This window comes from Gopherus evgoodei, chromosome 1 (genome assembly GCF_007399415.2).
Source record: "Gopherus evgoodei ecotype Sinaloan lineage chromosome 1, rGopEvg1_v1.p, whole genome shotgun sequence".
Lineage (NCBI taxonomy): Eukaryota > Metazoa > Chordata > Testudines > Testudinidae > Gopherus > Gopherus evgoodei.
Window position 1 is genome coordinate 137,826,591 of NC_044322.1, and position 27,968 is coordinate 137,854,558.

Below are 27,968 nucleotides of genomic sequence, written 5' to 3' on the forward strand. Positions count from 1 at the left end.
TTCTAACACCGATGGACTAAACCTTGCAATATCCTTGCAATGCAGGGGAGGACAATTATCCCCATGTAACAAATGGAAAATCTGAGACACAGGGAGATTATTATTCATTTCCATTTTTTTATTTTATTAATCCATTGCCCAAACTTGTGCTAGGAATCTCACAGCACATAGAGAGGACACAATCCCTGCCCCTTACAGTCTAAATTGATGGGACATACAAAAGATGTGGGAAGCGGGCAGAGATGCAAGCAAAACTGAAGACCATCCTAGGCATATGTCATTAGCTCTATGGTTTTATTTTTATCAGTTGCCTCTTTCTTCCTTCCCTCGTCTCGTGTCTCAATGCCCCATTTTCCTTGTTACACATGTTGTTCCCACTGTTCTATATCCTGGTCCCTGCTCATCCCATACCTGAGATTCACAGATGAGGGGGAGAAACCAAAAAGCACACAATCAGTGAAGGTGGGGTTTGTCTCCTGGGAGCAGGGATCCACATAGCCAGGCCAGACTCTAGAGACTTTGCCAACTCTTTTCACTTTACACATGCTCCTGTTGTAGGTAAAGAGTTTGAAAACATGCTGTGAAACACTAATGCTTAACTAATGGTTTAAATGTTCTCTTGAAATGAGAAATGATAATTGTAGTAACATTGGCCAAATTCTATCCTCAAGTGTATTATTGTATTTCCAAAGGAGTTGCGAGGATGGACAGGACGTAGAAGAAAGTAAGCAGATGTTTATGCAGTCATGTAGATACAATTCATCACCTCAACATACTCATATCCTCTTTTAACAATATATGTAATTCTTCTCTGCTTAGGGCCCAATCCTATTCCATTGAAGTCAATGGGACCTTTACTATGGATTTCAACGGGAGCAGGATAGTGTCCTTAATACTAATTTCTACCATGGATTATGTGTGAATGGCTCTCATTAAAGCTATCCAAGGGCAGAATTTAGGGCTTGATCCTCTGAGGTGCCCTCAGCTCCCATTCTTGTCAATGGGAGATTCATGGGTATGAATAGGCCATCAGCAAGGACCATTATGACCATCCAGCCAGATCTCCTGCATTACACAGGCTATGGAATTTCACAGTGATGTCTGTATCAAGCCCAATAACTGGTGGTCAAAGTAGAGCATATCTTTTAGATAGAAATCCAGTCAAGATTTAAAGAGTCCAAGTGAAGCAGAATTTACCACATCCTTTGGAAATTGTTCTATTTTCACTGTTAAAATTTTGGGGGAAGCTTTCCAAAGGCTCCAAGAGCAGTTAAGTGCCTACTTCCCATGGATTTTCAATGAGAGTTGGGCATCTAACGTCCTTTTGTGCCTTAGAAAATATCCTCAAGGCATCTCATTTTCCAGCTCAAACTTTGCTGACTTTCACTTCTAGCCTTTGGATCCTGTGTCCTTGATTAGTAGGCCCATAGTTGGTGATGGTTGGAGGAAAGGAACTCCAGCACAGATGCTGCTGGGCTGTGTCCACCACAGCAGTTAATCGTTGACTTGCCTCATCACAGATAAGTTTGTGAATGCTGTGCTTGTGGGGGAGGTATACAGTACGGAGGCATGCTTGAAGACATAGCATGTGCAGTCTTGCATGCCTGACCTCAAACCTGGCTGCTGCCATGTGGCCTAGAAGCCAGATGCATATCTGTGCAGAGATCTGGGGGCAGATACATGCAGCAGATACCAGATCCATTATAGCTGAGAATCTGAGAGATGGTAGGAAGGCTCTGGCTTGTAGGACCAATAACTGCACATAAGTGAATTCAAGCTGTTGTACTTGCATTAGGGTGGACTCTTCTAGGTTCACGAGGAGACCTAGCTTCATGAACAGGTCTGTTGTTAAGTGGGTGGCTCAGAGAGCATAGATTTTGGATGGGGCCTCAAGGAGACAGTCATCCAAGTATGGAAAATGATAATTCCTCTTTTCCTTAGTAGGTTTCAACTACCATGAGGACCTTGGAGAATACCTGAAGTGCTGTGGATAGTCTGAAGGACAGTACTTTGTAGTGACAGTGGTCAGTGCTCATGTAAAACCAGATGAATCAGCTGTGGGCAGGATGTATAGAAATATGAAAGTATGCACCTTGGAGGGTGAGGGCAGTTTTATGCTGGGATAATAGTGGAGAGGGTAATCATCTTGAAACACTGCAGCATGACGAATCTGTTTAGATTGCGAAGGTCTAGGATATGATGACAGCCACTGAGCTTCTTCTGAATCAGAAAAGAGTGGGAGTAGAAACCCTTTCTCGTGTGTTGTGGAGGGACCTGTTCTATGGCTCCCAGTTGTAGAAAGTGATTTATTTATTTCCATAGAAAGGGCTTATGAGAAGGGTCCCTGAAGAGGGAAGGGGGCAGGGGGGAATAAGAAGGGAAAGGAGTATCCTTCCTTGACTATCTCTAGAACCCACTTACCTGAGGTGATAAGACTCCAAGATGGGAAAAACTGAGCTAGTCGGTCACCAAAGTAGTGGAACATCAGAGACGGTGGGGATGACTGGAACAAGGGAAAGCTTCTTGGGGCCTCAATCACACCTTCAAAATTTTTGCTTTGGTGCCAGTACATGAGAGGTAGCCCCTTGAGAAGTGGGCTGTCTACGTTTAGACGGAGACCTTTGTCAATGGCATTGGGTATTGTAGTGCCACTGAGAGGTATACTGCTGAGTTTGGATTGCGGTGGGAGTTGGTACTTCCACGAGTGTCTCTTTGGTGCTGGTGTGCATATCCTGAGAGAACAAAACATAGCTCAGGTGTCTTTAAGGGAGTACAAAGAGTCATCTGTATGCTCAGAGAACAGTTCCAGCCTTTGAATGGTAAGTCCTTTACTGTGTACTGCCTTAGGAAAGCCCTAGAGGTGGAGCCATGATGCATGCCTCATGACCATAGTGGTGCAATGGATCGAGCAGCAGTGTCTGCAGAGTCTAATGAGGCTTGTAGGGCTCTACAGGCTAGGAGGTGTCCCTCTGATATCAAGGACTGGAACTGCTACTTTTTGGTCTCTGGTAGATCATAGAAAAGTTCCTCCCATTTGGAATAATTCAGATAATTATACATTGCCATGAGAGCTTCATAATTTGAAATCCTAAACTGGAGTGTGGCTGAAGGGTCTTGCATCCAAATAGGTCCAGGCATTTCCAATCTCTGTCTGGATGACTAGAGCGAGATTGCAACTGATGGCTTCTTTCCTGCACTGCACTGACCAATGAAAAATTTGGGGTGGGGTGCGAAAATAAAAATTCAATATTCTTCACTGGAACATATTTTCTGTTGGCGTGTTTGTAGGTTGGAGAATGGAAGCTGGGGTCTGCCACAGAACCTTTGCAGATTCCAGACAAGCCTCATTGATTGGTAGTGTGATCTTTGAGGAAGAGGATGCGTGGAGGATGTCCAGCAGTTTATACTGCTGGTCTTTGACATCTTCCAAAGGGATATATAGGGAGTCTGCAATGGAATAGATCTTGAAAGTGCCTGAAGTTATCGGCAGATATAGGGGATGGAGGAATAATTGCCTCATCAGTTAAGGGCAAGGAAAAATGTAAAGTTGGGGGAGCCTCCTCTTCCTACTGAGTTGGTATCAGTGGTGGTTTGATTTCCTGAGGGTGAGAGACCAGTGGAGAAGGGAGAGTTGTATGTCTCTGGCTTTGCTCTCTGGGACGGTTCCCAAATTGTGCCCTGTACCTGGCCCAAGGGTTCCAATATGGTCAGTTTGGTGGGAATGCCACATGTGGCTGCCTTCACGGTGGCCCTGCCAGGATTGGGGGCAAGAGGTAGTCACATATAGCGGGGATAAGCCAGTGCAATTTTTCCAGTAGTTGAGGGAACAATGGAGCCCTTGTCCTCCTTCTCCTCTTCCTCCTCCTCACTGGGGAAGGGAGGTGCTGTCCTTGGCAGAGAGAGGGAGGAATGTCGTGAGTCCAGAGAGGAGTGTAGAAATGGGGGGAAGTTCTGTCAAAGAAGCAGAGACTCAAGACTGTCAGATACAAGAGGTCATTAGGGTATCTGAAGTCTTGTGGAAGGGGAAGGCGCACCATCAGTGCAGTGGTAGTGCGTGGTGATGGAGAGAGAGTGTATGTCCCTGAAGTTTCAGATGATGGCACCAGAAATTTGGCCGGTGCCAGTGACTTGGCCAGTACCGAAGACTTGCCTGGTGCTGAAGATTTGGTGTTAATGATTCAGTCGGTGCTGGTGACGTGGCTGGTGCCAACTATTTTGATGGTGCCAAGGACTTAGTGCCAACAGCTTCGTCGGTGCCAGAAATGGCATTGGTGCCAGAGCTCCTGCAAGTGAGCTGTCGTGGTCCCCAGAGCTGGGAAATGGTGCCAAGGACTGAAGGTGCATGTCAAGATCATTAGACCATTTCTTTGAGCCAGTACCAGAGGTATTTGGATGAGCCCTGGAGCTATGTCTCCTGTGGGATGAGGCTGAAGCCACTGACCTCGCCAGGGATGGTGTTCTGGAGGGCTGAGCCTCAGAGTGTGAGGAGAAGGAAGCCTGTTTCTTGTCATCTGCTTGATCATGGATGACTTTCTCTTTACAGGGCATGGAGAGTGGGGTTCGGCAGACAATCTGGGAGAGTATTAAAGTTTCTCTGGGGAAGAGTCCAGGCCTGGGTCCAATCCTGGATGTAGTGATTTCTCCATGAGGAGAAGTTCAATCTAATATCCTTATTCTTTCTAGCACTGGGTTTCAGGCCAAGGCAGTGAGAACATTTGAGGGACATGTCCCTCCCCCAGACAGTGGATATACCATGGGTGGATGTCCATTATCGAGAAGGCGGCCCCAAACGAATGCACCTCTTATACTTAGGAGAGCTGGGCATAAGAGTGGAGGAAAAAGGGGCTTCCCAGTTTGGAAGGCGGGAAGTGGGAAAAATCGAAACCCAAGCTATGAGAATAATTGTAAAGATAAAGTTAAAATAAAAAAAAATTTATAGATAGAAGTTGAAAGAAGAGGAGGAAAATACTAACTACTCTATCAGGTAAGGAACTATCTATGAGGAGCAGCGGGCTCTGCTAGCGGCTTCTGTCCCAGTACAAAGGTAGTAGAGGAGGAACTGGGGCTGTCTGTCTGACCAAACAGTGAGATATATATATATATATATCTGTCCTGTGCACAGTATGAGAGAGACAAGATGCACATGTGCAGTCCTATGGGCACTTCTGGTGAAGCTCTCCAATACCAGGTGCAGGAGACACTGCCGCATCTACAACGGAGCACCAATAGGGCCATCACTTTAAGAAGAACAATGAACTAGTCATAATGATGTCTTTAAATAATCCTTAATAACTAAACATCTGATGTAAGACAGCCTTCAACCTCATTCCACCACACACTTCTTGAAAATGGTTAATGAACAATTGAGTGGAAGACCTCACATTTGCTTTAGCTTTGTAATACAGGTTTGTGTGTTTGTTTTTTATCAAGGAAAGTTTCTCTCAAGGGAAAATAACTGACAAGTCATATTTTTCTTGCCTTAATTTTTGACATTCATCAGTCATGACTAGATAAAAGTTAGCGCAGTCTCTTTCAAAGAAGCCAGAAAGAAACTGTGACATTTCACAGCGGTGTGAGCCGTTCATCATCTGCTGCATAGACTCCATTAATCTGGCCTGCTTTTAAATCCAGTATATCGCAGGGAATCCCATTTTCTGTGGTCACTGGTGTGTTAGAGTTGTCTTCTAAATCTCCTGTCTCTGCAGACTCATGGTTTTTTCTAAAAAGGAATAACAAAATTACATTACTGCAATCAAAGTGTACCAATCAACAAAGACTGGACATAAGAAAAATAGTTTAGCATGCACTTTTATTAAATAGTTTACAACACACTATATACAAAGAGGCATAGTCTAATCATCGGAACACAGAAATGGGAGTCAGAAATTCCTAAGTAAATTCTAATATCACTTTCACACTGGCTCCCTTCTGTTGCCTCACTTAACTTCTATACCTCAGTTTCCCCTTCTGTAAAATGGTTTGGAGTTGGTTGCAAAATAGAAAAGGAAAACATAGAATAAAATACACATTCATATACTTAATAGATTTCAAGGCTATAAGAGGCCACCATGATCATTTAGTCTGACCTAATGTACAATACAGGCCATAGATTTCACTCAGGGATTCCTGCATCTAGCCCAACTTGTGGTTGAACTAGAACAGAGCTTGGCATCCAGCTGTGACTTAAAGACACATGTTAGATGTTAGAGAATATATGCACCACATTTCTTAGTAATCTATGCCAATGGTAAGTTTCTCTTACTGTTCTAAATTTGTATCTTATGTCCAGTTCAAACTTCACTAGCTTTAACCTCCAGCCATTGGATCTTTGGCTGCTAGATTAAATAGCAATGTGTCTTGCATACTTTCACTTGTCCAGACTCCAACTCTGATACCAACCATACTAAAACAGCTGCTGAAGAAACTGATCTAAACTGACAAACTGTAAGCAAATTTAGTCAATGACTGTATAGTTCCTTTAATTTCCAGATTTATTTTAACCTTGAGACCTGCTGATTCATAGCTGAAGAATCTGCTGTACTTTACAGACTGCAGCATCAGCAACTTAGAATGATGATAAACTCACAGGGGAGATACAGTATTTCTTCCAAGCCCATAACACATTGTGACAACCTGACTCAGTACTTATACATCAGCAATATTAACAATAATAAAACTTTACTGGCCTGTGATACTTGGACTTTAGAGACCTGCTAAAAATAAATGACAGTGGGTAATAAACTCCTCTCCTCCCGCTTGTGACATGCTTCTGGGGTTGTCTCTCCTAGCTTGGAAATGAGACAAGTCTATTAGCAGAGAAGGAGATGACGTGCTACCATGGCGATAGAGCTAACACACTAGAAACCAGGCTTATGAAGGACTGAAGAGAGAGTCTGTTCAGTATGGGCCTGATCCAGCTCCCACTGAGATCAGTGCCCAAACTGCCACTGATTTCAATAGAGAGGAAAATTGAGCCCTATAATGAGAGAACCTGAAGCTAGAGCTAGATGGTTCTTGGAGTTGTATGTGGGGGCAGTAGATCTTGAATGTTACTCATCAAGGGCCTGATCGAGAAAAGCATCCTTATTCGGGACAGTACTGAAGCATGTGCTTAACTTCAATGAGATTTAATAAGTCCGACTGAAGTTAAACACATGCTTACCTGCTGCCTGAACAGCCATGGATTTAAACACATGCTTACATGCTTTACTGAATCAGGGCCTAAACTTCCTTACAATGCTCAGTCCACTGAAGTAAAAGAGCCAGATTTTCAAATACTCAACACAGATAAGGGGGGCTAGATTTTTGAAAGCACTCCAAAGGAAGCAGCTCCCAGAGTGACTCAGTGTGACACCCAACAAGCTGAGCTCCTTTGAAAATCTGGTCCCAAGTGCCTGTCTCTTCCCTTGGGAAGCAAAGTGGCCCAGACCTTCCCTGTAACCCTTAAATCCTCCCAGCAACGGACAGGAACAAAGAAATTTATTTTCTCTCATATTCAACTCCCTTCAACCACTGTTGGCTTGGAAGTATGATAGAATTCAAACATGAGCTGAGTTTGTGTTTTGCTGACAAAAGATGGTAGTGAAAAGATGACAAGGTGAGCAGAGAGAAAAAGAATCTAATGAAAATATAAGGGCTAGAGATGGATCAGAGAATGGGCAGGATGAAAAACAAATTTAGGGAGGCTGACAGGAGGAAGAAGCAGAGAAAGGAAAAGAAAAATATTCTAAATAAAACAAATTAAATAGTATATACCATATATAGGGAGCCATCCTGTGCCAGCCTACTTATCTTTGAGAAGGAGGATGGAGATGGTGGTGTGTCTTTTGTCCTTAATATACAGCACAGGCTTCCCATTAACTAGAGAATCATGATTACTTATTATTATCATTATTAATTTGTATTACAGTAGGGCCTTGAGGCCCAAATGGGGATCATGGCCCCACTGTGCTAGTCACTGCTCACATGCACAGTATGAGACAGTCCCTGCCTTGAAGAACTTACAGTCTGAGTAGACAAGACAGTCAGAGGATGAGATACAGGAAGTATTATTATCCTAGATGTAGAGAAGGGGTAATTTCTGTAAGGGTAATAGAGAGATTAAGGCTCAGATCCTCAAAAGGATTTAACTCCCATTGATTTCAGGGGAGTTGTTTGATGCCCAAGATCACACAGGAAGTTTGTGGCAGAGCTAAGAACTGGACCTGGATCTTCTGAATCTCATGTCAGTGCCTTTACTACAAGAACAGCATTCTTTCATTGGCTGGGTTTTGTTCTTGTTGTTTAAAACAGGGATTGGATTAGATGGGGAAGAGTCTTCTGAATCCAAAAAAATAATTTGAAAGCCTCACCAAATCTCCAACTCCATAGGGTTCACTCAACACTACCAGTAAATGTTATTTTTACCCAGTTGTTTCAATTTCTTTGCCTAAAATGAGGCACTTTTATACTAGGGCAATCTCTGCCACATCTCAGTCTTCACACACAAATCCATTTACATTGGATTATTCGTCAGGTTTTGTTGTTTGGTTTTTTTTCCCACTGGACATTTGCTAATTTTTAAGCTATCCAGCTGTCAACAAGAGTTTGTACTTTCCCAATCTATCTCCGATTCCTGTTTGAGCCTGCAATGAAATCATAATGCTTGTGACAACATATCAATGTCCATGATGATCAAAGTCAAATAAAGGATGTTCTTTTCACTGTATGATCAAGCAGGAGAGTCTTAGATGAGCTCAGAGATGTCCTTATCTAAGTACAACTATCTGAAATAACAGCAAATAGGAACAGAATGGGATCCAGGGGTCAAAACCAAGGCTTCACCCACTCCCTTTCCCTCTCTATCCCCATGAACTCACTGGATCACAGCAGTAAGTATCAATTAAGTAACTCTTACTATGACTGCTATGGCTACTGTGCACTCAACACTGACTGGTGCTGCAATATGAGCAGGGTAGTAACGAGAGGGGAGACAACTACTTCTTACTCTACTTCATAGCCGTGATAATCTAGTTTCATGGCAAGTCCAATTTGGAATTGACCATGTGAGATGTTGAGCTCCTAGAACTCCTCATGAAGTGAATGGGAGCTGAGGCCATACACTGACTTACAGGATCAGGCCCTTTTAAAATTTCAGTAAAATAGCCCCTTCGGTCATTGGTCTGCCCTGCGCGTGGCTCCTGAATCTGCACAAATCAGGAGCAGTGTTTTAAATCTGCCAGTCTTAAAAATCAGTAGCCACAATCATTGCCAGCCTTTTCCCCTCTCACATGCCTTATCTCCGACAGGAGACCTACCTGCAGCGCAGGGCTGGCAGCAAATAAACTCCTTGTAAAGCAATCGCCTTTATTAACAAGGCCTCCAAGATCACATTCTTACCTTGAGTTAACAACTCCACAGTCCAAAATAACAACATCTGCCCTTCGAAAGGACAGATCTCCTCAGCTGGGGAGAAATGGCTGCTATTGTTTCTTTGTAACCAATGTGAACTGCAGAGTGATCCAACTCTAACTCTTCTAGCGCACGTAATTCACTAACAGTTGGTTAAAACAAAAGCACAGCTTACTTTTTGTATTGCCGGATTCCTGACACAACAAGGAGAAGAATTCCAGCCACAACGAGGCAAAGAACAACACCGAACACGACAAGCCAGACAGGCACAGTGGGTTCAATGGGTGGTGATAAAGTGGAGGAAATTTTCAAGAACTGCAGCGTGTTGTCTGTCAGTAGGAAAGCACTGTTGATTCTGTTTCTGTTCATCCTTTAAAAAAATACAAAACACAACACAACACAATTATAAATGAAAAGACAACGAGGAAAATATAGCCCTGATGTAGGCAGTACAATTCTGGCAGGGCTGAATGTGGCCGAATATGAAGTTTTTAGGCTGCATACACTGCATAGTCACTGTCACTGATCTCTATATAGCCTGCGCAGGGTGTTAGCCACAAGAATCCCATATGCAACTGTTTGAAAGCTTAGGGGATAAGGACGAGATGTTATATTATCACTGTTTATGTATTTATATTATTAATTGTTTCTACTTTGGGTCAAGCATAGACTCTCATGAGATGGAATATGTACAAAACAAATGGAATTGTCACTAAAACAAATTTTATTATTATAACCATTAATTAGTGTAATTATCATCAATGGAGGAATCTTGCACTTGTGAGATGTTGATTTTGATTCATAACACTGAATAGATTTTGCATGTCCACTTTAGATTCAGAATACTGTAAGCAAAAGTAGTTGAGTACTAAGCACAGGAGTTCTCATGCTGTAGAAAATTTTGTTTCTTATCTCTAACCTACTGATAGGAATTTAAACATTTTTAAAAGCATATACTCTTCTTTAGTAGGTGAGACCTACCAAACGTGCTATAACAGCATCCAATTTCTGTGGCAAACAGTGCCTAAAAAGACTTACTGTAAATCAGCTTATGCTACCGAATGTATCAAAGAACAACAGAAATGAATTTTAAAAGGTACATTCCAACACTCTTAGCAAGTTTCAGTGAATAAATAACCTCCTTCGCCCACTAATGCACTGAAGTTGTTGCTGGGTATCTCTGTAGGAAATAGTTTAATCTGCTCAGAAGCTTAAAGTTAATCTTTCCAAAAGAACGCATACTTATTCATCAGGAATTAGGTATTACGCCTTTGCAAAGATAACATGATTTTTAAAGACAAAGTGCAGTATATTTAAAAACAATGGGTCTATTTTTCGGTTGATGCTTGGGAAACATATGAGAATAACTCTATTTATGGGAGTTACTCTTGCAAAGCCCTTGTGAACACATCGTAAACTGTTGAGGTTTGATAACCTATTTTTTTCCCTCTTCCTATGAAGCTCCATATTATTGTTTTTCTAGCTTTAGAGCATGATTTTTAATGGAAAAGTGGGATAACTTATGCTACACTGTATTATGTGCGAATGGTGCTCATCTCACAAAGACCTAAGATAAAAAGAATGTGAGCATTGAATAATTTGTTTGGGCTGACAGTGCAATATGAAACTGGAACATTCAGCACTAGAAGCATGAGCCTCTGGTACTTGAACTAAAAGTACTAAATCTCCTGCTGGGAGCTGTACCAGACTCTGTGGATCAGCCATTAGAGGGGCATGTGCAATGCACACTGAACAGTGGGCTACCCTCAGAGCTCATCTTGTCTAGACATCATGAGAACCCTGGGGTGACCGGGTGTCCCAATTTTATAGGGACAGTCCCGATATTTGGGACATTTTTTTATATGGGTTCCTATTACCCCCACCCCCGTCCTGATTTTTCACACTTGCTGTCTGGTCACCCTAGAGAAATCAACCTCACAAAGGCTCATATATTACAAGAGTTCAAAAAGATTGTTCTCCCTCAGCCATATATAACTCCATTTAATCTCACATGCATGTAGGAAGAAGAGTACAGACTGCATTGTGTTTAACTATAAACTAATTCATGTCATTAAAAGACACCGAGTGCTAGTTCATATGGCCTGAGACACAGGTCCACATTAAGAAAGCATCTTTGGTTACCAAGGAAGAGTCAGAGGGAGGGGCAATTACTTTACCTTATGGCTGCCTCTACTTCACTTCCAGGAACAGTTGTCACATTTCTGGCAGAGTCTGTGACCACAAACCAAAATGACACCCTCTCTGTCATATTACAAAGCAGCACATTGGAAATTCTGTGAACATTTAAAATAAAATGAAGTCATTGTAAAATAAGTAAGTAAGTCCATACTGAAGAGATGCATGTCCTCACTGCATTTCACAGTGTTTTAGTCTAAGGAGAAAAATCTTTTAGAAAAGGAAATGATTACCTTCTTCTAATCTGACTGAGAAAGAAATACTGGTCATATTTTCTATCCTCCAATACAGTAACAAAACAACAACAAAATCACTGTATTTATAGAGGCTTTATTTTATTTTTAAAAATATTTTCTAGCCATATCATCACTGTCATCTCACCACTAGGACATGTGTTATCCCTGTTTAAATATATAGTTGAAATTTAAATAGTGAATTTGTAGGGCCAGCTTAGCGGGGCAGGGACCATATTTTTGTTCTGTGTTGGTACAGCACCCACCACAATGAGGTCCTGGTCCAAGACTGGGGCTCTTAGGGGCTAAGGTAAAATAATAATAATAGTGTACAGCTAGGACTATGACATCAGGAGCAGATTCCCTAAAGTTGCCATAAGAAGGTGCACATTGTACTTTCCAGCCTCAGTATGGTCCCTTGTATCTCAGGGAGGACTGTGGACAGAAGAAATTTTATTTCCACTTGGAACTCCATGGGTGCTCCTGGTGCAGGAGATGCCTTCGGGAGTGCTGTATCAATGCTGCCCTGGCCATACCCACTTTCCAGCCAGCGTCACTCATCTTTTTGGGGCTGTGTTCATTCCTTGTGCCTCCAATGGAAGAAGGGAGGCTGTGGACTCTGTCTGACTGCAGCCTCCTCTACAGACTTTAAACCTCCCTGAGAGGGTTTATACCAGAAAAAGCCAGCCTAGCACTGCAAATGAATCTAGCTCCCTAGTCATTTGCTGTAGTAGGAGTTGAGTGGATTGTGGAGGCAATGGACTAGGTTTACTAGGGACTGTTAAACCTCAAATCATTCTAGCACTGACCCATAGCATTTAGGTTATGTTCAGCTACATTTAACTTTCTAGAGACATTCATGTGGGGGGAAGGATAGCTCAGTGGTTTGAGCACTGGCCTGCTAAACCCAGGGTTGTGAGCTCAATCCTTGAGGGAGCCACTTACGGATCTGGGGCAAAATTCAGTACTTAGTCCTGCTAGTGAAGGCAGGGGACTGGACTTGATGACCTTCCAGTTCTAGGAGATAGGTATATCTCCTATTATTATTAGAAGCTCTGTATGCAATCAGATTTTCATGAGTTGCTACATAAAATTGAGTCTGAAAATGTCTTTAAAATTTAGCTTTTTGATACTTGTATACTTATCAGTAATTCATAATGAAAATACTATTAGAAATACATGAAGGATTAAAATCCTATAGGAATTTAAAGTATATTTGATAGTGGCTGACTTTGTATTCTGAAAATAAAGGTGGCCCCAGACTGCTGAGACTCAAGTATCTGAACAGATTTTAGGTGACATTTGTGTAAGCAGCTGTTCTGAGCAAGTGGCACTTGCAGATCAAACTCAAGAGTAAGGGCCCAGATTTACTTCCATTGAATTTCCTGGGCAGGTTAACTCCAACATAGCGCTGGCAAGTCTCCACACACAAATGCTCTGGCAGTTCCCTACTGGGACGATGGCACTACCAGCCCTCATGTGGAGTGAATCCCTATGGCCATGTATGCAGTAATTACAATGCCAAGTATTTATTATTATTTTGCCATTGGTATCTCCTCTTTTTTATGGTTTAGCCCATCCTTCTTAAAAAACAAGTTTTAACATTTCTTCCCCTCTGATTTTCTAGTGAGATATAGTTCCTTCTGCAAACAGCTACCCCCAGCAGAGTACTGTAAATGTTCTATAGTAACATCTGCTGGCTAATCAGAAACATAATTAAATGATTTCCATTTATACCATTAACAGGCAAATGCAATTATTAATATTTTTCATATTGGAGAAGCAAGACTCATAAAAACAGGTAAATTTTACTTCCTTTGAGCTCACTATTATGTATAAAATTCTTGCATGATTATAATCATCCAGAACTTGGCTCCACTGCCACTCTTCATCAACAGAATCTGAAAGCAGCAAATACTTCTAGGCTTTGAAAAGAATGAAGTTGTTGTACGTGGGAGTTTCAAGTAGGCTGAGTAACTACCAAGATGGACTACAGTGCATCACATACCAGTTCACATATCTTTTCACACATACAAAGTTCCTCTCATATATATCGTTTCCCATTCCCATGTGTGATCATTCATACTGTGCTGTAACATTATATCAATACGCAGCTAACAGTCAGAATCTGTTCAGACTGCAAAACCTGGCTTCATCACTGTTCCTGTAAGTGGTAACCAAAGTATATACCATTATGTAAATTTGTAAACATGTCATGATGTGAATATTTTTTTTTATTTATTGCAACTTTTTATTAAGGTAAAGTTACAATAAAACTGCCTTCTGTGTTAGAAATAGTTAGCAAGTGTCAATAATTTTGCCATGGAGATGATAGATGAATCTTAATGTTAGAATGACATACTGGACCAGATCTTAGGACCCACAGTATGTGCATTGGCAAATCTCACCAGTTTGCTTTTTTTAATATACAATAAATTATTATTATATGTATTCTTGTCGCACCTAAGAGCCTTAGTCACAGACCAGGAGCCCATTGTGCTAAGCACTGCACAGACACAGAACAAAAGACATGCCCTGCCCTAAGAGCTTACAATCTAAGTAATAGTTTCCCTCCAGATCAGTGAGCAGACTGGACAAAAACTTGTAAGTTTCTTAGTCAGGAGGTGAAGTAACTTCTCTTCTAGGGGAGTTACCAGATTGTCAAGGAATACAAGGAAGGGGCAGGGAGCCAAAAGGCAGCGCAGAGGCATAGAGTTTCTGTGCAGACCCTGTCCTCTACTGGATCATAGGAGAACCACAGAATTTGGGTTCTTCTGAGCCCCTTGCTCTGACATTTTCAAGGCAGCAAACCCTTCTCCTCCCTTTAGAACCTTCTGGACACTATGAGGATTTTTCTGTGAAGAGTAACCAGCAGGGCCAAAATACTCATCTTGACATAATCAGTTCAAATCTGAGAACACACAAACACGTGTAATTCCATTTCTAAATGGTCAAAATATTTTAAATACGGATGTGATTCTTGTGTGGATGATAGAGAATAAAGTTTGTTTTTGTGTGGCAGGTCAATGAAAGAGACTGCAGATTTTTAAATATAGGTGTGATAAAAGATACAGCAACAACTGATTCTCCTATTTGATTGAAAGTAAATGTTCTCACATTCTTTATGTGCTAAAGATTAACTTGTCTCCAACACAAAAGAGATGAACATTATTTCAAACAAGTCACAGATTAGGGAAACCAGGGTTACCAACACAACTTACAGAGGATCAATTTTTAACACTGTGCGATCAAAGGTTGGTTTATGTAGTTCATGAATGTCTATATTTCAAAGTGAATTACAAGGCCCTATTAAGAAGGAAATCGAGGATTTGTGCCTCTGTTGGAAAAGTTAAACTTTTCGATAAACATTCATTTTCTGTCTATTATTATAGAGTACGCAATGGGTAGCGTGATTTTCTGTCTCACACAACTTTATCAATTTAATGTGTTAAGCACAAATCAGTGGTTAGTTTAAATTCTTGTTTAATAACTTTTAGGTTGAATTTGAATTTAATGGAACCTGCTTTGACATCCTGACATAAAGTCAAGACTAAACAGGGCTTAATAGTAACACAGAGGCAGAGATGGGCACCTACTGCTGGCTTATTGCCATTTTCTATGCCAAAAGTTGGTCACTGTAGTGAAGAAAATCCTTTTATCCTCCTCCAAAAGTCTAGCAAGGGGTCACTTTCAATCCTAGCAGGTAGGGTGTTCTGATATGCTGATCCACCCACTATTCATCTCTCATGTCCTTGAAGAGTATGAATCCGTGTGAGGATTAATGAAGCTCTGAAACTGCTGTAGGAGCTATGGAGCATCTCTCATGCTGCTCAGTGACCTTGTGGCAATGATTCTTTCCCTCCCAGATCATCCTCCTTTGTGCACAGCCAATACACTTGCAAGGGGAACAAGGATTTGGACGTCATGCAAAAACATAATCCTCAATCATTCTCTGGTCCTGTGATTTCATAATCTTTGATCAATTGCGTAAGTCTCATATTGTTTAAATCTAGACCATAACACGACTCAGTGGTAATCAGCTAGTTTTTCTTTTATGATACTGAGTGACTCATGGTGAATATTCTACAACCCCTAATGAAAATTCATTGACATCTTGCCAGTAAAATCACTGAAACTGTAAAATGGAATTTAAACAGGTTATGTAATCATATAATTTACTGGCACAAAAGTTACATTGCTATAATAAAAGAAGTCTACCCAATAAAGAAAGTGGAAACATTCTCTGACTTCAACACAACATTTTAATTGGTCTAATATGACTCATTACAGTATATTGATTCTCCTTTAACAATGTAGCACCAAAGAATTATTCCTTTACCAATGACACACAAAACCTCACCTCCAAGCAAGCAACAACACTGGCAAAAAATGTCACACATTGGGGTGTCGACAGTACAACCTAGTGATCGGAACAAGAGCCTGGCCTAGTGGTTGGAGCAGAACCAAAGGACAGAGTTGGCGGTATGGTCAGGAGACAGGCCAATGGCCAGAGCCAGAACAGAAGCAAAAGGTAGAACTGGGGAAGTGGTTAGGAGACAAGACAGTGGTTGGGGCCAGTTCTGAGGAATGGAGGGACCAGGACTGGAGCAGAGCAGACAAGGTTTGGAGCCAGGGCTGGTGCAGGAAGCAGGTGCACAGCTGCGGGCGTGGAACACATTGTTCAGCCACTGTGCTGTTGTTGCTACAAGGCTTAAATGGCAAACTATTGGCCCTTCTGTCCAAAAAGGGAGCACAGACACTTAGTGAGGGTTTTATTGGGCCTAGCCAAGCTCATTGAATTGCTAGAGGCCACACCTGGAGCCAGCTGAGGACTTGACATGAAAGTATATATTATAATATTTCCTATGGGTCTTGATTCTTTTTTTCAGCTACACTGGTATAAATGAGCAATAACTCAATTGAAGTGAATATGGAATTGAATAGAGAATGACAACTGTTCTACAAGTATATAAATTAATCCATAGGACTCCATAGAAGAAATTCAATTCTGTATTAAAATTGATAGGTTTAAAAATGTCTATGGAAAATATGTTTTTTCCACCAGGGGAATTATTTTGGTGTCAAATTGGCCTAAGTGAACAGAGAAACTGTCACAGTATTTCCCTGTAGACAAGCTAGAGGGGCATATTGAGTGGGGTCCTGCAGGGATCAGTTCTGGGTCCAGTTCTGTTCAATATTTCATCAATGGTTTAGATAATGGCATAGAGAGTATACTTATCATGTTTGTGGATGATATCAAGCTGGGAGGGGTTACAAGTGCTTTGGAGGATAGGATTAAATTTCAAAATGATCTGAACAAACTGGAGAAATGGTCTGAAGTAAACAGGACAAATGCAAAGTACTCCACTGGGAAGGAACAGTCAGTTGCACACATACGAAATGGGAAATGGCTGCCTAGGAAGGAGTACTGCAGAAAGAGATCTGAGGGATCACAAGCTAAATATGAGTCAACAGTGTAACACTGTTGCAAAAAAAAAAAAAAAAAGAAAAAAAAAGAAAACATCATTCTGAGATGTATTAGCAGGAACATTGTATGCAAGATATAAGAAGTAATTCTTCCACTCTGCTGTGCGCTGATTAGGCCTCAACTGGAGTACTGTGCCCAGTTCTGGGTGCCACATTTCAGGAAAGATTTGGACAAATTGGAGACAGTGCAGAGAAGAGCAACAAAAATGATTAAAAGTCTAGAAAATGTGACCTATGAGGAAAGATTGAAAAATTGGGTTTGTTTAGTCTGGAAGAAGCCTGAGGGGAGACATGGTAACAGTTTTCAAGTACATAAAAGGTTGTTACAAAGAGGAGGGAGAAAAATTGTTCTTCTTACTCTCTGAAGGTAGGACAAGAAGCAATGGGCTTAAATTGAAGCAAGGGCAGTTTAGGTTGGACATTAGGAAAAACTTCCTGTCAGAGTGGTGAAGCATTGGAATAAATTGCCTAGGGAGATTCTGGAATCTCAGTCATTGGAGATTTTAAAAAGCAGGTTAGAGAAATACCTGTCTGGGATGGTCTAGATAATACTTAGCACTGCCTTGAGTACAGAGGACTGGACTAGAAGACCTATTGAGGTCCCTTCCAGTCTTACACTTCTATGATTCTGTAAATTCCCAAGGCAGATAACCTAGTTAATATTAAAACATAAGACCATTTGGTATCAGCATCATCATTTTTCTGCTTCCAAGTCAACTTACTATTATTTCTATTGCTATTAGCATGGCATGCAAGTAGCAGTGATGTCAGCAGGGGATGGAGCTTAAGTGCCTCTCCCTTTTTTTTTCCCCAGGTGGGTGAAATTCCCACAAATTTAAAGAAAAAAATTATGAAAACAGGGTTTGTATCAAAAAGAAGTAAGAAGTGAATCTTCATGGACCAAAAGTCTCATAAGCTGGAAAAACGAACAATCATGAAAAAGCTTTACAGGTCACTTTTAAATGATTTGTTTACTTCAACTCATTTTCTCTGAGTAGCACTCATGTTGTTTGTAACGATGTAAAATAACAGAAGCATGCTGTCACCTGACTTGTTCCTGTGGAACCTGAGGAAAGCAATAGTGGTACATACCAAATATGGCTCTCTAGCTTGAAGGACAGTTTCTTACAAACCAGAATGAAATGGTAATGAACCAACATCTCAGTTATGGATGGGGTTGTTCTATTTAAAACCCAGTACTGTAGCTGCAATCAAATATCATATGACTCAGATAGTAATCTCTTTGCAAATATGGAAAACGCTTCATCAGACTCAAGTGCCAGCAGGGCCAGTTTTTCTTAAAGTAATCTAAAGCCTGGTCTCAGTAATGTACTAGAATGCAGACATTTCTGTTTATATTCATAAACAAAAATATAGGATACCAAATATCTTTATATTGTTTTCATCTCTAAGGAGGAGGTGAGCATACTAAAGACACAGGAATTACCATACTGACACTGACCAAAGACCTATCTTGTCTAGTAGCCTGTCTTATGATAGTAGCCAATACCAGAAATTTGAGAGGAAGTTATAATACTCAATAGCATGGGGGAGATTTTCTCCTGACTCCAGCTGGTAATCAGCTTATGCCCTGAAGTGTGAAATCTGAAGCTTTTTCCTGATAAGAGTGCAAGGTAATTAGGCAGTTGTACTCTTAGGGACAGATAACCCTCCAAATTCTGATAAGTGTTTCATGGTATATCACTCTTGTCTTCTTTCCTCACAAGCATCTCTGTGTCTTCTTGCATGCTGGCCTTTTTGCCATCTTGTCTATGAGGTGCAAAGGGGAGCATAGGTAACCAACGACAAAAAAGGAAACTGAGCCTCTATCATCATGCCTACCTGAGAAATAACACTGCATTTCTCACTACTGTCACCCTTGTCCTTTCTTTCCCCTTCCTCCAACTCTTGGCTGTTCAGAACCTTCAATTATGGTGTCATGTTACATTTAAGGCCAAATTTTCTGCTGGTTTAGTAGGTGCAGCTCCACTGAAGCTAACTAACTAATTTACGGCAACAGAGAATTTGGCCCATAGATTGTACACTGCTTGGGGCAGAGATCATTAGCTGCCTAGCACATATCAGGATGGCAAAAATAAATAATAAGAAATAATAAGAATAATAATGGCATTGCAGTATGGTGGTTCTACATAGTGTTTATTTCTATAACTTCTCTATGTCAAAATAGGTTCCATCATAAGCAATATTGTAAACATGTATATTGGAGGACTGAGTACGCGCTTACTGAGTTGTTGCTTTGTTGGAATATCTTCTCATTGCAAAAGCCACCATTGCCTTAAACAGATATTCTTCACTTGCATCCCAGGCATACTGTAAGGAAAGAGAAAATTAACAGTTCTAGCATTAATTTTGGCAGGGAGGAGGGTTGCATGGAGCACTAACCCTGAAACATTCTATCATTCAAAAAGAAATAAACCTTCCTGATAAATACGAAAATAACTTTTTGAATACGGTTTGTTGTGCATAAAGTACAATATACAGAACTTTATAACTTTTCAAAAAGCTGAATGGACTGAATGCTTATGAAAGTTGCCAGGCTGACACCACTAGAGATCTCATTTTACTCTTTATCAAAGACTAGGAATACCAACAGAAGCTTCCCCAAGCTCCACCAAGGTGCCTGGACCCTATCCTGGTCAGATCACCTCTATGAACAAAAGTGAAGTCTACACTCCATGCCCATTCAGTCCTTGGCCTGAACAGGCAGAAAGAGTAGATTTCACTGTCATTCCTAGAGGTGGTCTGAACAGTACAGGGCACAGGCACCTTGGTTAAGTTTGGGGAAGAAGTGCTAGTTGTGATGCTGGTTTCTGAGATATGGACATCTGTACATCATGAAAACAACTCATTTCACACAGGCTATTGAACAGTAATCAGATAGTACCAACTTTCAGTGACAACAGACCAAGGCTAGATAGTGTCATAGAAATTAAGGACAATTGTCTATACCTCTTTTACAATGAATACATTACTATCTGTACATACAGTTTTCCAAATATCAGGATATATGTAGATATATGCTCTTGTTATATTCTGCCAAATTAATCTTTGGCACAGGTAGGTATAATTCTAAATTAAGTTGAATGGAGTTGCACCTGCTTATGTAAGGGCTGAGTTTTACCCATTTTCTTGACACCTGACAGAAAACTGCACTTAACATCATTAATGTTCTAAGAGCTAAAAACTGAAGCTTCTAAAAACATTCCTATCTCTGAGTGGATATTAAGCAATAATTGTAACAATGTTCATTGAAATTATAGAACAAAGAGGCTTAAAGTGCAGTTAAACTTCGCAAAATGACTTTGTAAAAAAAAAATTGTGTGGGTCCATGTTTATTATTCCTAAATAACTTCATATTGTATTTGTTCAGTTTGCTAGTACAACGATTTTTTCTTCTAACTGCCCACTTCTGCATATCTGTTCTAAGATCTGAATGTCAAGCTGTGTTATTTTTGTTCACAAATTATCAACAGGTTATAATGATTCTGCAACCGAAGCATAGGGTCAGATTCTCAACTTGTGTAAAGCAGCATACCTCAACTGACTTCCATGGAACTAAGCCCAACTTACACCGACTATGAATCTGAGCCTTCTTTATTAATTATTGATTGTGTGTCTGACAGAAAAGAATTCCACTAACCCTTCCATGGATGTACTGGTAAAGGGTAAAAAGTAGTAAAAATTAACTTTGAGTAAGAAGATGTCATTTTACATAGTCAATTTGCTGATCGTAACTGCACTTTGAAAGGATTGCAGAATTAAAGCAAAGAAAATGTTAGGACAGATTAGGAATTCAGCTAAAGGAAAACATATTTTAACCACTGGGCATGTTATTTTACATTTCAGTATAGCCACAAAGTAACCATAAGTACATTTCTAGACAGTGAGTGAAATCCTAGCCCCATTACATTCAATGGCATACTTCCCAGCATTTCCAGAGGTGTTGGACAGGTCTTGCCCCAGGAGGGGATGTCAGGCGCTGCCTTGGGGAGTGGGAGGCCCTGGCTGGAAGGAGTTGAGTGCTGCCCCCAGCGGGGGGTGGGGGAGGGGAGTTGCAGGACAAGCCTACCCTGCACTCACCCCACAGCAGCAGCTCCTGTCCCACAGGTGTGGACCTGGCTCCCTGCACTCTAATGTGTAGTGGCCATGCCAAATTTGAGTGGCACTGCAATGGGTGCCATGCTGCCTGTCACCAGGGAGGCAGGCAGGCTGAACCTGAACAGCAGTGTGACCGGTTTGTGCCAGGACTCAGGTCGCAATGCCTGGAGTGGGGAGCTGGGTCCAGGCAGCCCCTTGAGACAGGAGTCACTTTATCCATGACAGGAGGCTTCGGGTTAAAAGAGGGACAATCCCAGGAAACCTAGGACTGTTGGGAGATATGTAGTGGGAGGTTTGCTATTTACTTCAATGGGGCCAGGATTTCACCAAGGTTTTCTATATGCAGACAGAGAAATATACTAGCACGACACAACACTTATATATATTTTCATTCATAACTCTGTACAGGATAACAGATCTTCATAGGAGTAATAGCAGATCAATGTGGTGAAAATAACATCCCTGAAAATTAGCTCTCAGAGTCTGCTCTGGAAATATTGCTTTGCCTTCACTGTATGATCGGTCAGTGGCTTCTATTATGATGATATAATAATGCTTCTCACTGGATGTTTTAGTGGTTGAGGCCAGAACACTGACAAACTTGCACAGCCTGGTCACTGAAAAGGTGTTTTGGGTCCAATGGGCATTGATGGCATTTTCTAAAAGGGATATAAGCAGCAACTGAGGGCCGGCAATACCTAGTTGAGAGTGGTGAACAAAGAGGCAGGGTCGCAACATGGTTAAGGGCACGATTGCTAGTATTTTCAAAAGGCCTCACTAGGATTCCATTCACCTACACAAGTACTGCTGGTCTAGACATGCCTTGGGAATGACAATCTTAACACTCACCACACACATCGCATGGAATAGGCTGATGCAGTGCACTTAAGACTTTTGCACTGACTATAGCCTGGTTACAAAAAGCATCAAATACACTGCAGATTATTGCTGAACATAGAGAGGGAGAAAAGAGAGATGCACTCAGGCTGCTTCAGTAAGTACAAACTGCCACCAAAATATAGGCTCCATCCATTTCTTTGGTCCAGTCTTCTGCTCTCCTGATGAGGAAATACGTTTTCACAATTTCAGGTTGTTCAGGAAGCTTCAACAATTCCAATGGGCTTTTATTTTTTGTATTTAATTCTAATCAATCACAAGAATTGAATCTATTGTCATTTCTATGAGAGGTTGATTTAACCTCCTTCCAGCTGTTTGTTGGAAATTAATAATTTGTTGGAACGATAATATTGGAGGTCAGAGACTGCTTTCTACACCTAATTTGTAGTTTTCAGTATAAAATGAGCTTATCAAAAATCCACATTATAATTGTCCCAGCAGAGTAGATACTTAGCTCTGCTGCACAACTGGCAACTGTAATTTTTTTTTTGAGTGGGCAATTTCAGAACAAACATAATTAATAATATAGATTCAAACATAACGGTGAAAATGACCAGTTTTGATTTTTAAACCCTTACAGCCACATGAGCAGGAGGAAGGATACCTCTGTGCAGGGATTTCACTCCCGCACATAAACGAGGATGTGAGCCACATGCATGATACTGTCCACTTCTCTTGGGGCCTCCCTTGGGAGTTGGGATCCACACAGGAGAAGAGGCAGGGACTAGGCAGGCTATATGGACTACTCATCACCAGATGAAGAGATCTTACATAGACCATTTGAGATAAGACTAAACTTGGACATGAAATCTGTAACAACTCAGAACTTGGGTAATGTTCAGATACAGATCCACATCTGAATTTTAGCATTTGGGCCCATCTCTAATGTCTAGGACAGTGGTTCTCAACCAGGGGTACATGAAAAGCACTACTGAACTCAGTACAAACTAAAACTTCATATAATGAGTTGTTTATACTGCTCTATATAGTATACACTGAAATGTACGTACAATATATGTTCCAATTTATATTATAATTATATGGTAAAAATGAGAAAGTAAGCATTTTTTTCAGTAATAGTGTGTTGTGACACTTTTGTAGTTTTATGTCTGATTTTGTAAGCAAGTAGTTTTTAAGTGAGGTGAAACTTGGGGGTACGCAAGACAAATCAGACTCCTGAAAGGGGTACAGTAGTCTGGAAAGGTTGAGAGCCACTGGTCTAGGAAACAAGAATGGTGTTAACTTACTGTGGTGATGTGTGCCAATATAGGAACATAGAATGACAAAATGATACTCTGAACAAAGGACTCTCTCTCAAGGCCTAAACTTTCTTTCTACAGAACTGATGAAGATGTGAGACAGCAACAATAAAAAGACTGAGACTTAAAAATAAAAGATATAGTATAAAAGAACATTGAATGTAGATGAGGACCATACACCTATTTTTCATCATTTTAAGAACATGCATATTCAAACAACACAGCACTATTTACAGTGCTAAAATAAAAGATCTTCCTCTCATTTGTTCATGGAATTACTGATTGACTCACCACACACTCTTGCACATTTTCAGGACAGCTCCAAGAGGAAAAAATCCCTGTTATATTCATCATTATACCTGTTTGCCCAGCTCTCAAGACATCCACATGAGATGCCTTGAAAATAGATAAATATGTAAGCTCTATTGCATGCTAATATAGATAATAGACACAGTGCAGCATAACCAAATACATTTATTTTTAAATAGCTGAGTACAGATTTGGCTTGTTTACATACTATTTATGGACATATTGCATTGCTTTGTACAAGAGATATTCTGAACACTTCACCTGCAGTTCAGAAAGCAATTGCACACTATCAGTGAAACAGAACTGCAATATTTAAAACTACAGGTTCTGTGCTCATCAGAGAGCTATTGCACATACCATCTTCTATATTCTGTAAATTAGCAGAGCTATATAGACAGATCTAGCATTCAGAAGGCAGTGGGATGCTTTAGCAGTCTGACTCTACGGGTCAAACTGAGCCTAGCCATAAGAAAGCACAACAATCATTGACTTTAACACATATTATATTTATTTACACCACGGCCAAATACAGTCCTATTAATTTAACTCTACTGCTCTAAATATCTATGTGACTGACAGTCATCAAAAGGATTTGAGTAGTGCCAGAGTTCTAAGATTATTTCATCATGTTAAAACCATTTTAATGGATTATTTTGCAGATCACCTAGCCTTCATTGTGTGATGAAATAACATCTGTGTGTTGTTACAGCAATTGCTTACATGAAAAGAAATATTAGTAAAGCATTTATTGTATTTTCAGCTCCCCTTTAGTGTGATTTAGTAGCTAGAAATACCGAGGATATACAGTACCATGTGATCAGAGGCTCTCTGGGATCACTAATGGCCTAGAGTGATGGTTTTCAACCAGAGGTACATGTATTCTTGGCGCTACAGAGAGGTTTTCCAAGGGGGTACAGCAAGTTATCTAGATATTTGCCTAGTTTTACAACAGGCTACATAAAAAGCACTAGCGAAGTCAGTGCAAACTAAAATTTCATATGAGTTGTTTATACTGTTCTATATAATATATACTGAAATGTAAATACAATATTTATATTCCAACTGATTTTTTTTAAATTATATGGCAAAAATGAGAAAGTAAGCAATTTTTCAGTAATATTGTGCTGTGACACTTGCATTTTTATGTCTGAGTTTGTAAGCAAGTAGTTTTTAAGTGAGGTGAAACTTGGGGGTACACAAGACAAATCAGACTCCTGAAAGGGATATAGTAGTCTGGAAAGGTTGAGAGCCACTGGTCCAGAAAACACAGTTTAGGAAAACCAGCAGAAACCTATAATGATCTGAACTAAAGAAAGTGCAAGTATTAATATTATTATATGTATATCACAGTAGCACCAACAGGCCAGCCAGGTCTGGGCTCCATTGTGTGAGGTGCTGTATAGAAATAGTAAATGATGGTCCTTGCACCAAAGAATTAACAGTCTCATTCTTGAACATGATAAAGAATGGTGTCTGTCTTTACTACCATTATGAAATAGGTGAAAATCATTTATTACATTATTCTCTATTATTTATTAGCTCTACTGACCTATCTGCTAACCCACTGGATGTATACATCTTTATGGGTGATCCTGCCATCCAAGATTTAAAATGCCAGTACTGCTTATAGTCTTGTATCACTGTATATTGCACATTCATCTGAAAATGAATAAAAGAGATTTAAGTAGCAGAGCATCTATTCAATGATGCAATAGGAGACTAAATATTATCCATCTGAAACTTGTGATTGTAGTCTCTCTCCTCCATGTTAAAACTGGAAAGATAGCGTTGTGCCCCAAATTATTAAGACTGAATTAATTTTAGAGTATATTGATATCTATTTGAATTTAATTTATTTGCAGACGGCATTAGAAGTGCTGTAAAAAGGTAATCATTCATTGTGCACTAGAGAAGCGATTATTGACCATCTGTTGATATTTTTGTGTGTCAACAAACTATTCTCAGCAGGTTGTTCATGTAAAAATATCCTAAATTAGATTGTTGCAGGTCTTAGCTTTATTCAAAACTCTCATACTGTGTGAAATAAACTATAGTTTATTCTGTGTAAAACAACTAGAGGAATACTTTATTATAACAAAAGCCAGAATAAGGGGTACCTTTTTGGGCTACTGCTTCAGGTCTTAGGTGCTTTGTGACGCAGAACTTATTGAAATAGTAAAGAGTAGAGTAACAGAAAAAATATTGACTATAGTCAGAGAGATGATGTTATTGTTAAAGGAGAAAACATTGTGAACTGTCACCTTCATTCTTGGCTTAGAATGGAAACAGTTGTAATCAAGGTGAGTGTCAGGTACAATTTCATCGTATTTTCTGCTGCAGGATTATGTTATTTATATATTTTTTTAAAACAATCCAGCTTAATCTGTTTTTATTAAAGTTTCTTAGCCAAGGAAAGCTGATTTAAATATTTTCAAAGACAAATACTTTAACATATATCCTGAGGATCTAGTCTCTACTTGTTCTGGCTGTTGCACTTTCTATCACAATCAAGTCCCTGCTCACACAGATTTAAATTATTTGACATTTCAGTTTTATTTGGGAATAGCTTCCTGTGTCATAAAAAGAGCTTGAGTATCTGCAACAAATACCTTTTACAACATGTTATTGTGGCAGTTTATTTCCCAGGCTTCTAGCATAACTGGGTTCTTGTCTTCCAATAAAGAAAAAGATCAAGACATTTCATATCTAATTCAATGTTGAACCCTGTAACATATAGGAGATATACTGTAAGTATTCGAAACTGGGAATAAATTGATGGATTCTGTCCACTGATCTGAAAGTCTGAAATAAAAATCAAAACTAAGGAAGATCTAAGTCTTTTCCTGCTTATCTGCCACAACTTGCTTGCCTTTCCATTTAGCATTCTCAAGCAGAATGTCTTTAGCCAAACCAGGAGAGACAGAATATGTATTTACATAGCACTTTTCATATTGAAGGTACAATATCTCAAAGTCCTTTCCAAAATAATTTACATGGAACATTCTCGTTATGAAGAGGTATGCTTTACACTTACTGTTATAAAGGACACTTGTTTTAGACTAATGCTATCCTAATCTCAAGAAACTAATACCTGAATTATAACTTGATGGGCAGTTTATTACAGTGAAGATGTCAGTGCAAATTGACCCCTCAGAGATTTTACCATTTAAATTAGCTATACTTAGTCAGTTATTCAGTCAGAAAGAATACATGAAGATACTTTACTTACTGCATTATCTCCCAAAGCTGTTTTGATACTAAGCCGTACTTTGAAAGCATTCTGTGCATCTGACACAAAGAAAAAGAAAGCAATAAACATAAAAATAATCTTGGAAAATTGGTTTTTAAATTATTTACTTTTCCAACTGTATTACAGATCACAGCATAGTCTTAAAAGCTTCTAAATGTATCTTAGCTTATTACATGATTAGAAGATGTCGATGTTGTTAGTGTGAACAAGCCTGGACACAGTGGATTCTCAATGTGGTTTTAACCATGATCTCTTCAGAATAGAGTAAGATTGGCTTTAGCAACCTATTCACAAACTCACAAAAGAGGTGAAGGTTCCGAGCATACACCCTCAAACTCTATAAAAAGTGTTACAAAAATAAGTCTAAGCAGCCAGCTTTGAAAGTGTCCACCAAGTTGAGACATTTAACTGATAAAGGATGAGTCTCAACTGCAAAACTTACCTGGCCTGCAGAGCTCAGAATGAATAATGGTAACCAAGGAGAAAGCAAGCAGCAAAACTCCTAACATCCTTTCAGAGTGGAAAACTTGTGGCAAAAAGAAAAAAGTCACCACAGTAAAGCAGTCTTAAACTTTCTGTGACCCAGGATTATAGCATCAGCAGAAAAAATGAGCAACTAAGTAAAAGGTTTAATAATTAACCCCATTATTTTAGCTAAAACTGTAATTGGAAAGAACCATTTTCTATTTACTTTTTTCTCTTTAGCAAAAAGAGAGAGATAAGACACATTTAATGATTTTCCTTCAAGCTATTTCCTAAAACAATCAGAAAACGTCATATGCTATCCATAGCTATACTTTCTGGTCTTTTGGTCATGATCTCCAACAT

The 27,968-nt window shown here is 39.9% G+C and overlaps 1 protein-coding gene across 1 annotated transcript; it reads right to left on the reverse strand.

Moving 5' to 3' along the window:
- On the reverse strand, positions 1 to 27,661 carry CLTRN (collectrin, amino acid transport regulator). Its single transcript, XM_030573629.1, has 6 exons — positions 27,583 to 27,661; positions 27,120 to 27,178; positions 19,552 to 19,637; positions 11,568 to 11,684; positions 9,566 to 9,760; positions 1 to 5,719 (listed from the first exon to the last, which is right to left on the reverse strand). The coding sequence occupies exons 1-6, from the start codon at positions 27,647 to 27,649 to the stop codon at positions 5,563 to 5,565; spliced, it is 681 nt and encodes a 226-aa protein (XP_030429489.1). The 5' UTR covers positions 27,650 to 27,661; the 3' UTR covers positions 1 to 5,562.
- Positions 27,662 to 27,968: the final 307 nt, after the last annotated feature.

Coding starts and splice junctions, on each gene's coding strand:
- CLTRN (XM_030573629.1), bottom strand. CDS start 27,649: ATGTTAGGAGTTTTGCTGCTTGCTTTCTCCTTGGTTACCATTATTCAT. Junction 27,179..27,582: donor TTCTGAGCTCTGCAGGCCAG/GTAAGTTTTGCA, acceptor TCTTTGTGTCAG/ATGCACAGAATGCTTTCAAA. Junction 9,761..11,567: donor GAAGTAGAGGCAGCCATAAG/GTAAAGTAATTG, acceptor ATTTTTTTAAAG/GATGAACAGAAACAGAATCA.